The following is an 11104-nucleotide window of genomic DNA, read 5'->3' as shown; positions in this document are numbered from 1 at the left end:
AAAATAATAATAATTTGAGTGACCCAAAATTTTTAGATCCACATCTGTAATAACAAATTAATCAGTAACTAACGAAAAAAAATTAGGCTCAAAGTCTCAGGCCCAAACTAATTATTTGAGCCATTTTTTTCAGCCCAAAATATTTCAAGCCCAAATGGTAAAACCCCCCCAAAAAAAAAAACAAATGGTCATCAAAACCCAAAATCAAATTATAGATTTTTGGTTCGGTTTGAGCCCAAAATGTTCATGCATAAATAGTAAAATCGTTAAAACGAACCCACTGAAAGCTTAAAAAAATGGTGAATACCAAAAACACCAGAAACTGCACAGTTTTCAAAAACCCAAGAACCGAATTTTCGGTTTTTGGTTCGATTTGAGCCCAAAATCAAATTCTAGATTTTTGGTTCGGTTTGAGCCCAAAATGTTCATGCATAAATAGTAAAAACCGTAAAAAACAAACTCACTGAAAGCTTAAAAGACTTAATCCATGGTGAATACCAAAAACACCAGAAACTGAACAGTTTTCAAAAACCCAAGAACCGAATTTTCGGTTTTTGGTTCGATTTGAGCCCAAAATCGACCCGATGAACAGAATAAACAAGATGAATATAATAAAAGAGTTAAAATGAATTATCAAATGTGTAGTACCTGCCACCCTGCATTTCCTCTGAACTGCATTTTATCAAATCCATCTGGCATCATTTGACGGGTGCTTGTATCATAAGACTGTGTTGACTGATAGCTAGCTGATTCACTTCCTGCATTGTAGCTTTCAAAAGGATATAACAAGCCAGCATCAAGATTGTTCCCATCTTTATCCCCTTGCATGAGTGATATAAAGCTCATATCAAGATTCACTTGAGCTTTTCCATCATAATCATCTGTAAACGTATTTGTAAATTTGTCAGTTTTGGACTTTTATACAATATACAATGAGCAAAGAATCTAGGCGGATAACAAGGCCATGTTAGCAGGTTCGCAGGTCAAACGTAAAAATCCTCTCACGCATGTGAACCCAAACAGGATACGTGTATTTGCAGATTAACACGCGCATAACCCGTTTAACCGAACAAAAAACATGCAGTTTCATTAAAAAAAAAAAGTTTCATAAAACTTTTAAAATTCTAAAATTACATATTATTTTTTTTAAGCATCGAATTATGTTTAAACTACGCCAAATTATTTTTAAAAAATTTAAATTTTGGCATCAAAACGACACAATAGTCAACATTATTATATAAAACACATTTTCAAAACATAAAAAAGGGTTAAAACTGGTCCGGTTGACACAAACACGGCCCGTTTAGATAAGCTTATTCTCAGGTTCGACCTGAAACTGACCCGAACCTGCTAAGTCTAAACCAAAACCTTCGAATTTCGTGTTAGGTTCGTGTCACGTCAGAAATTCACGCCTATAAAAGAATCTAAAACTTAAGCATCAAGGAATCTAAATAAGGAATTACTTGATGAAGGAACCGGATAATAAGGCATAGAGAACGGATCTTCAGTCTTTGCAGTAGCTGTTGGTTGCAAGTTAACAATAGAACCATATCTGGAAGTAGATTGGTGAGAATATGCTGCATAAAAACCCCATTTCCAAGTCAATAATATTTTAAAGATAAAAGGGTAAAAAATATCAAAAAGGGTCGAAAGTCGCATTAAGTGTATTTCTAATGCATAAACCTTATTCGTTTTATTCAAAAACTCAAACTATTATTAAGATGCTATAATTGTCGCTATAAGTCATATCTGACACCAGCTTAGGAGTGTTATCGGTTTATTCGATTCAGTTTATTCGGTTTTAAATTTATTTATTTTTTTGGCCCTAACCAGAAATGGAGTCGATCCGAGTTAAAAAAACAACAAAAAAGTGTAACCTTACCAAACTTAATCAACTAAACTGATTCGTTCAGTTTATTCAATTGAATTTGGTTCGGTTATCCGAACAAGCAACCTATATTTTTCCGGAAACTGAATTCACAATTTGGATAGGTTAGGAACCGAACTGAAAACAGAATGCGGAATTCAGTTCAGTTTTTCAGAACTCACAAAACGGTTATCCAGTTTCTTTTCAGTTCAGTTTTTTAGACAAAGCACACTTTTGCTCTATCAAACCCGACCACAATGTCTCTATTACTACCAATCACTAAACCGACCCGTTTTGCCATTTACATAGAAAATAAAAAAATAGCATGACAGCACCTGACTCTGCATCCTCATATTCTGAGGCATGTGTGCTATTTTCTGTGGTTTGTGAAGCAACTGGAGGATTATACGTGCTAAACTTAGAAGACACGGAACTATCAACCTCTGAAGTAGATACGTTTTCTTCACTTTCCAAAGAGTTGGGAGTAGCTTCTCTAGCCCGGTGTGTGTTTGTCCTATTCCCCTGATATATACAATAAATTGTTGGTAAAAAAGTTATATTCTATTTAAGAGTTCTTTAAGCACACACACACACACATAATGACAAAACAGAGGAATCTGGTAAAACAAAATCATGGTTACTAGCGTTTGTAGTGGTTGAAATGAAGAAGTAATTTCGGAGGCTAATTTTATATCACAAGAGCTAGATTCTTGCATTTAATTTTGGATGGAGAGAGAATGTAGTTTCTGGTTGGAACTGTATCAATGACATTGTACCTAAAATGGCTACACCATATTAATTTGATTGAAACAAAACCCAAAAAAAAAAAGCAAAAAAAAAAAACAGATATTAAAAATGAACCAACCTTTACTTCACGGTAGTGCACTAAGACAATATTTGATAGCTCCCTGCAGCAACAATATACATATAAGAGGGTAATAAACTCCAAACCGAACGCTTTATTTGATTTTTTATAAATCCAATTGTTTATACTTTGAATATTATAAGCTTTCTAACCTTTAGTTTCAGGATGTTTTATTAAGACTGTAAAAGGAATCAGAATTAGTTTCAAGAGGCTTTCATCCTTATGATATTGTTCCTCCTTTCGACTAATTTTGAGCTTGTATGTATAAATATCAAATATCTTTTAAAATTTCAGTGGAGCTTAAATGAACTTGAAACCAAATGTCCATCTACTTGCCTTTTCATATAAATATCTTTGTTACTTAGATAATAGATAGCCCAGTTGTAGGTTCTTAACCCTTTAAGCGTATCACACAATATAACTAACTAAACTACACCAGTATATGTTTAATAAGTTCATCATGAAAACAAAATTCATAACATATCAGGCAAGTGGCAGCCATTATGTTAAAAAAGACTATGATGTTTAACAATGCTTTTTTTCAATATTACTTTTGTATAGTTTCCTTCATTTCAGTAAAGTCTGAGTGATCTTGGTTTTAGTATGTGCAACGCGCTCCGAACCGTTTTGATCCATAAAGCTGCTGTGTGATGCCGGATGCGCACATGCTTTTGTTTTTAAAAAATACTCAAAAATTATTTATAGACAATATCATAACTCGTTAACTTTTAAACACTAAAAAGTAAGAGATTAAAATAAATAGACTATAAAAAAAAAAGCTATAGTACCACCAAAGAAGTTTTATGTATAACCAAAATAAGTCTTCAACTCTATGTGTACAAGCAGTCTACACATAAGGGACAGGTAATCTATGCATAAACACACTTTAACTCAGAAATGCGCGCATCACGCATTATGCGCGCATCACTTTAACACCAGAAAAGAACGTTCACTCACTCTTCAAGCAGCCAATAACTACGCCTCTGAAAATTTTCATTCTCTTCTCCATGAGCATAGTAGCAGTGTAGCACATCAATGCTTCCAGCCTAATAACATTTAATGAAACTCTTAAGGCTTAAAAGAAACAGACAAAAAATAAAGTGTTTGAATGCTTCTATAGAAAAAAGAAGACCACCAAATACTGATAAGTAGAAAATAGACCCTCAAAACACTTACTTTAAGCCTTTCGTGAGCTTCTTTGACCGTTTTCCCATCTTTTTTCTTTCTCCAGTTATGTCCATCTTTTCTGAAGTACCTCAACACCTTCCGGTCAAAAAGAAAAAGTGAACCATCTGAAAAGAGGCTTGCATATCAGTTCATCATGTCTAAATGTACCAATTATAAGTAACCATGTGTCGGGTGTGTTTAGAAAATCATACTTGGAGGCCTATTTCCAGGCTCTGTTGCAATGCGAAACTTTGTATAATTTCGTAGAATTTCACATATTTCAGCAGGTCGAAGCCATCGATGCTGTGCTTCCGAAAGTATTTGCTCAATATCTACATTTAGCCACCAAATCAGTCAAAATAGGCAAGTAAAACAGTAAAAGCAACTTCAAATAGGAAAAAAACTATAAAACCAGCTGCATCCATCATCTACTCTAAAACACAGCTGATTATCAATGTCGCTTTCCTAATTCACAAAGCTAATACTTCATGCAGACAGTACAAACCCTAACTATAACCAGCAACAAAATCAACACAAATCAATCAATTCTAAGCTCAATCGAAGACTTCACAAACACTGAAACACGTACAACCGTACAATCACAGCTAAAAACACAATCATCCGAGATCGTACAAACCCTAACTCACAAAAACCTAACATTAACAACAATCAGCAACACAAATCGCAATAACGAGCAGTAAGTGAAAGTAAAACTAACCTAATTGAGCACCGAGCGCGTACCGACGACCTTCCGCCATCAGATCTCGCACTAAAACTAACCTACAGGAACACTTTAGCTATGTATCAGTCTAATCGTTGAGTCGCAGGTGAAAGGAGAGTGATTTGATTGATGAAGATGATAAATTAGGGTTTGTGATTTGGGGGAAATTGAAAAGGAAAGAAAAACGTCAAATGGAGAACAGTGTTAAGATTAAATAGGAAGGAAGGAAGAAGGAAGGAGCCGCCGAAATGGAAGACAGAGAGAGTGAGAGAGAAAGTTGACGTCGTTATTTGTGTAAATTTCAGCGTTTTTTCCACTATCGTGCCTTTAATAAACCAAGCCCGCGCTATCCTTATTGAACTGTTTGTGAACCGTTTGATATGAAGTTCGTTTAAGCCCGTTTGTTTAGGTACTAATAGAAATAATATGAGAATAAGTTAGCTACTTAATGGTTTCGTATTTGTTCATTTGTATTCATTTAGGTGTGGTCATTTATGTTTGTTTATGTTAGCTTGTGTCCATTTATCTTTGCACAGTTATGTTCGTGTACTGATCGTTTAGAGTTTAAACACACGAACATAAGCGAACACGAACAAGTTCATTTTTTAAATAAACGAATATGAACACAAATATCTGTTCGATTAAGTGTTCGTGTTCGTTCAGTTCGTGTATAGGCCTACACGCGAATGGAGTGTGTGAGAATTGGGATGAGATTGGATGGTTATTTGCAAATAATATGTTGTTGGGTATGATATTGATAAAAGTTATTATGACGTTAGTTATTTCTGTACTCGTTAAGCATTTACCTCAAGACTAACCCTAACGAGAAATCAACCACGGAATAAGAGTGCTACTACTATGGTCGGATGAGACACTATAAGAGAAATTGTCCCAGGTGCTTGGATAAGTCGAAGAATTGTGAAGGCCAGCACATAAGGTATTAGGTCAAAGAATTATATATGTTCTTCGCAAGGTTAAATGACGTCAGGAAACTATGAGTATCTATTGCAGGTTATATCTATGTCATTTGTATGTATCTTGTGATCAAATTTTCTAGTTGGTATATAATTTTTTTATGGGTGACTATTGTTAGTAAAGAAAACTAAATGTACAAATACATGTGTTAAATAACTAGACACTTCACACAAATACATTAAGAAGTTTATTGGGCCTCTTTTACTCCATCAGCATCTTGACAAAACAAGTTTAAAGGCTTGCACCTTCTTGAGCTATATTCTTTGCATGAAGTACGTTAGTGGGAACTTCGTTCTTCATTCACTACACCAAATCGTTTTGGCTACTACTTCTTTTCAAATGTTGTAAGCCTAAGCCATCTAATACTCTTTTATGGTTTGTTGTTGTTTTGGAATGGATATTTGGCGGGAACTTTTCAAAGTCATTGTATGTCAATGATCTTCTATTGATAAAAATGTAAAAACCGACAAACAAAAGGAGAAGAAGAAAGTCCTAATAGTGGTATCAAAGCCGCTTTTGCAATATGTAGAATATTTATTACAAAAACGGTTTTGTTATGTTTAGTAACCAAAAATAAATATAGTGTTTGTTGAACATGGAAATGACTGATGGCCAGAAACCAAACAACTGATCCATATCAGTTGTTATTCATCATGGTGAATAACAAAGTATTGCTCCCCAAACTGCTGACATCAAACAACTGCTCAATAATACTGAAGATAAATCAACTGAAGTTGCAAACTACTAAAAATCAAAGGTGTTGAAGACTAACAACCAATGCTTCAAACTTAGTTGTTTGCAAAGATCATTAGTTTTAGATGTTTTGGCATTTGTTAGTTCTTTATTCATATTTTTTTTCACACAATATTCTCTCTGATAAAACAATCATCTGTACTATAAATCAGGAGATTATGATGAGTTAATATTGAGTGGGAGCAATCTTTTGATGTAGTTAATGAAAATTTGTTCTTTCATGTGATTCCTTCCAAAAGCTATCTAATTACTTTGTCTTTGTTGCTATTACTTTGATAATACTAATTGATTCATATTCAATATGAATCCAATTAATGTCTAACTAATTCGTTCAAATGATTAGGTATGCTGCTTACTATTACATTGATTAAGTGTTTAACTTCGATCCCAATAACGCTTTTTATGTTATAAAAATAGACTTTTTATGTTATAAAAATAGGGATTTTACAAGCAATATATATTTTTTGAACGATAAAATATTTATATAATATTTACCACCAAACACATGCATGTGTGGTGGTAAATTAAGTTGTTATATGCCAAAATTATGAATTTCGATACATGTCAAAAATATGATTTTGGAGTTTAAGGCAGAAAAAAGAAAAGAATTGTGAAGTACATGATGTTAGAGTAGGAATGAGCAAAAGGGTAATGATACTAAATCAGTATCAAGTTTTGAATTTTCAGTACCGGTACAGTACTAGTATTTTGTGAACTTTGCTTTAGTACTGGTAAAAGAAAACACAAACATTTCAGTAGTGATACCAAAAATTTGGAAAAATCGGTGCCAACACCAATTCATCCATGTGGAGAACACTGAACACTAAGCTTGTATGTGCACATATGAATTATTGTACTTGATGTGATGATTCTAGTTTGGAATGGACTATGGAGCACGCTTCTCCTCATTCAGAGCCACACATGCAAACAATGTATCTAACCTAATATGTAAATAGTATTTATGTAACAGTATTTATGTAACAATATTTACGCATAGGTGTACAAAAAAACCGGTTTGGGACCGGTTTTAGGCAAACCGAACCGAACCGGTTTGGGTTTAAAACCGGTTTCGCCCAAACCGGTTCCCAAACCGACCCAAACCGCCAGTTTCATGACCGGTTCCCCTTAAGATCGACAAAACCGGTATTAAAACCGAACCGGTTTGAGGAAAACCGGTTAAAACCGGTTTAAAACCGACCGGTTTATAAACCGAACCGAACCGACGTGACCAGATCGACCCATCTTGTGTCTAAACCGGTTTATAAACCGAACCGGTTTGAGTCAAACCGGTTTTGACCAGGCGTTGACCAAACCGGTTCGGTTTATAAACCGGTTCAGTTTGGGTTTAAAACCGGTTTTGTACACCTCTAGTCTGCATTGCGTATATATAAATAGTTAACTCACACATATCTAAATAATTAAAAAAAACTAGATAACACAATAAAAACAATTTTGTACTTCATAATTGAACATGTAAATACATGTTTTAAGCAGCAATTTTATTCACTAGTTAGTACATCTAATAGAATCATAGCGTTTTCGTTGATAAAGACAGGCATTCACATAGAATAGGTGGATGAATCTTACTCAAAATAAATGAAATGAATGCAAAAACATTATTCACAGCAATGAGATGAACGAATCTTACTCAAAGGCATCGACAATCGCTCTCCTTACACTTGTGTTAATGAACTCTTTCTATCAAAAGTGATACCACTCACTAATATCTACCCTTCAATTCTATTTTGTTATGATTGAAAGATAAATCAATCAAATTAAATGCTATCCAAACAAATCCTCTACTGGAAGCCATGATAACCAAAATTACACAACGAAAAATCAGGTTGGTGTCTTGTGTAATTCTTTGAGAATCTCTTGGGATAGTTGGTTTGCACTATACTCAACCCCAAAGCTTCTAACAATTTCCATGTTTGGATTCATCAGATACCTGTCAATTGGCAAAATGTAAAACAATGAATTTAAGATTTGGTTTTGCATATTGTAGCTTATTTGTTAAAAAAGGAGAAAAAGAAAAGGTACGATTATTGACTTTTTACCTAGTTCTACCATTTTTTATGTTTTTATAAACGGATATGACTTTTATAAAAATAAAACTACTTTTACATACTTCATTATTAAAAAAAAAAGGTTCTACCATAAAATAAAATTTTATTCTATATATTTTGAGTATGGTATTGTGGGAAAACAGTTTTACTCTGTGTACTTGTATATACAAGGTAGCATGATTATAAACTGTGTACTTGTATATACAAGGTAGCATGATTATAAACGGGGATGTAAATGAGCCGAGCCCGAGCTTGACTAGGCTTGGCTCCTTTAACTTACATAGAGCTCAAGCTCGGCTTGTGAGTAGTTTCTCAAGCTCGAGCCCGATTCAATCTATTAGTTATTAATTAAATTATAATTACTTATACTTATTGTTACATATATTTAATTAAACTTTGTATAATAACATATAAGTGATAGGATTGCTTAGGCTCTCGAGCCAGCTCAACAACAGAAGCTCGGACTTGGGCTCGTTTATTAAATAAGCTTATTTTTAGGCTCAGGTTCATTAAGCTCAATTTGAGTTTTTAGCGAGCTGTTCTCAAGTAGCTATCGAGTGGTTTGGCTCATTTACACCCCAAATTATAAACATGTGATGTGTAACCCTAAGCCGACTTTGTACACTTCATAAATTTTTCAACTTTTTTTTCTTTCTATATGTATGTGTGTGTAAGGATTAAAAAGCTGACCAAGTTAAATAAAACAAGAGTGATTTTGGAAAGTATAACTCACATGCTGTGTGAAGTATCAACAAGATAATCATCCCCATCTTCTTCAACCTTCTTAAAAAAAACTCTATACTCATTTGCCATCTGTTTAACCGCTCCAACCGGTCCAGTCAGGCCCATAATTCTCTCATCAAACTCTGCACTCCATGTTTTAAACAAACATTTTATTATCCCTTTACAACATCTGATTTTGTGAGTCAAAACAAATAGAAATTAGAAATATGTTAAAAATAATAACCGACCTTTGAGATAAGCACGAAGATGAGATGGTGTATCGCGTTGCGGGTCAATTGTGACAAACACAGGTTTTACCTTAATGTTGTGTTCTGAATCTAATGTATTGATAGCCTTGGCCAATTTCACAAGTTCGGCAGGCCCCATATCGGGCGATGATGTATAACCAAAGTAAACAAGTATCCAATCTCCCCCTTGAAGGTCCTTTTCTGTAACTAATTTACCATCTGAACCAACTAACTTGAAGGGCCCACCAATAACCGGACCGTTTCGTGAACTACACCCATCGCTTTTACACTGTCCTAATTGGTTAAAAGAATAGATTACTATTAATTAGGCCTGCAAACAAACCAAACGAATCCGAACGGATCATGTTTGTGCTTGTTCATTAACTTTAACCAAGCAAACGATCAAACACGAACAGTTAAATGAACTGGGTGTTCTTGTTCGTGTTAGTTAAGAAAAAGAGCATGCTCGTGTTGGTTTGTGAGCAGTATACAAACGGTTCACAAGCATTAATGAATGAGCATGACTCAGCATAGATAAATGAACATAACTAAGCTAAAACCAATTAAAAGTAAACGTGAACAACGATGTGTTGTGCCTAAAAAGTTAAAACTAGACTAACTTGTAATGGGCTTAAGAAAACAAATATTAACTAACAAACGTAAACTAACGAGCATAAATGAAGGTAAAAACGACCATAAATGAATGAACAAGACATGTGGTTCATGTTCATGTTCGTTCGTTGGTTTATTAAATAAACGAACATAAATGAACCTCCCGCCTAACGGTTCACTGAATGTTCGATTCGACAAATATACTATTAATAACAACATAATTCGGGACAACGCACTCACTGCGAATGAAGTTTGACTTAAGTTGACCCTTTCATGTATAATCACTGCAACATCTTAACTAATAACATTTGAGTCTTTGACTAATTTAAAGAATAGACAACATTAAACATTGATATTAACCTATTAAGTAATCTTTCAATTCAATTAAGTCTTCAAGCACATCATAAATCAATATTGTGAGCATAAATAAGATCTAACCTCTATGAATAGCTCTCCTCTCATCATTTATATGCATAATAACAAGTCCTCCACCGATCCCACCAATAAGACCAAATGGCTACAACAACAAAGTTACAATGCCGCAATAAACATCAATGCTAGGCTGCTAGCATGATAACTATATACAGAATTCATGCGAGTTATATATAACTTACAAGCAGGTAGGATTGCCATGATGATGAAGAAGAAGACAGTTGTTCACGACCCTGTTCCAATAATCGGCCATTCTTATTTGGCATTTTTGCTGCTCTCATGTAACTTGAAGAATGAAACATCTTCTGTGTACCACCATACCTACCAGAGAGTCGAACAAATTTATCCTTAAATCTGATTTCCAAATAAACAAATACACAAACCATTTAACCTCAGTAGACCTAAAACTGAAGAAATCACCATTTGACCTTTAGTTGACCTAAAAGTGCAAATATCACCATTTAACCTCAGTAGACCTAAAACTGCAGAAATCACCATTAAACCTCAGTTGATCAAAAGTGCAAAAATCACCATTTTACCCTCAGTTGACCTAAAAGTGAAAAAAATCACCATTTAACCCTCAGTTGACCTAAAGGTGAAGATATCACCATTTAACCTCATGGTGACCTAAAAATGCAGAATCACCATCTAACCTCAGTAGACCTAAAAGTGCAG

At 34.2% G+C, this 11104-nt stretch overlaps 2 protein-coding genes across 2 annotated transcripts; both read right to left on the bottom strand.

Moving 5' to 3' along the window:
* Window positions 1-2146: 2146 nt before the first annotated feature.
* Window positions 2147-4734, bottom strand: LOC143587525 (calmodulin-binding transcription activator 3-like). The gene is made up of 6 exons (XM_077068792.1): window positions 4618-4734; window positions 4112-4231; window positions 3909-4024; window positions 3690-3778; window positions 2733-2775; window positions 2147-2389 (listed from the first exon to the last, which is right to left on the bottom strand). Exons 1-6 carry the CDS (start codon window positions 4655-4657, stop codon window positions 2147-2149), a joined length of 651 nt encoding a protein of 216 aa, XP_076924907.1. The 5' UTR covers window positions 4658-4734.
* Window positions 4735-8073: 3339 nt separating this feature from the next.
* On the bottom strand, window positions 8074-10741 carry LOC143587532 (protein SCO1 homolog 2, mitochondrial-like). Its single transcript, XM_077068799.1, has 5 exons — window positions 10612-10741; window positions 10436-10514; window positions 9386-9679; window positions 9148-9280; window positions 8074-8296 (listed from the first exon to the last, which is right to left on the bottom strand). Exons 1-5 carry the CDS (start codon window positions 10729-10731, stop codon window positions 8188-8190), a joined length of 735 nt encoding a protein of 244 aa, XP_076924914.1. The 5' UTR covers window positions 10732-10741; the 3' UTR covers window positions 8074-8187.
* Window positions 10742-11104: the final 363 nt, after the last annotated feature.

Source organism: Bidens hawaiensis, unplaced genomic scaffold (assembly GCF_021521415.1).
Source record: "Bidens hawaiensis isolate Kalapana, Puna unplaced genomic scaffold, B.hawaiensis_p1.1 tig00035541_1, whole genome shotgun sequence".
Taxonomy (NCBI): Eukaryota; Viridiplantae; Streptophyta; class Magnoliopsida; order Asterales; family Asteraceae; genus Bidens; species Bidens hawaiensis.
Note: the sequence above shows the minus strand (reverse complement) of the source record. Positions and strands in the feature narration are given on the sequence as shown.

Excerpts from the sequence above, each read along its gene's own strand:
- LOC143587525 (XM_077068792.1), bottom strand. The coding sequence starts at position 4,657 with ATGGCGGAAGGTCGTCGGTACGCGCTCGGTGCTCAATTAG. Across the intron at positions 2,776-3,689 it reads AGTTATTGGCTGCTTGAAGA|GGAGCTATCAAATATTGTCT; the intron begins GTGAGTGAACGT and ends TTGTTGCTGCAG. Across the intron at positions 2,390-2,732 it reads TGCACTACCGTGAAGTAAAG|GGGAATAGGACAAACACACA; the intron begins GTTGGTTCATTT and ends TGTATATATCAG.
- LOC143587532 (XM_077068799.1), bottom strand. The coding sequence starts at position 10,731 with ATGTTTCATTCTTCAAGTTACATGAGAGCAGCAAAAATGCCAAATAAG. Across the intron at positions 9,680-10,435 it reads GAGGAGAGCTATTCATAGAG|GACAGTGTAAAAGCGATGGG; the intron begins GTTAGATCTTAT and ends TTAACCAATTAG. Across the intron at positions 9,281-9,385 it reads TCTTCGTGCTTATCTCAAAG|AGTTTGATGAGAGAATTATG; the intron begins GTCGGTTATTAT and ends CATGGAGTGCAG.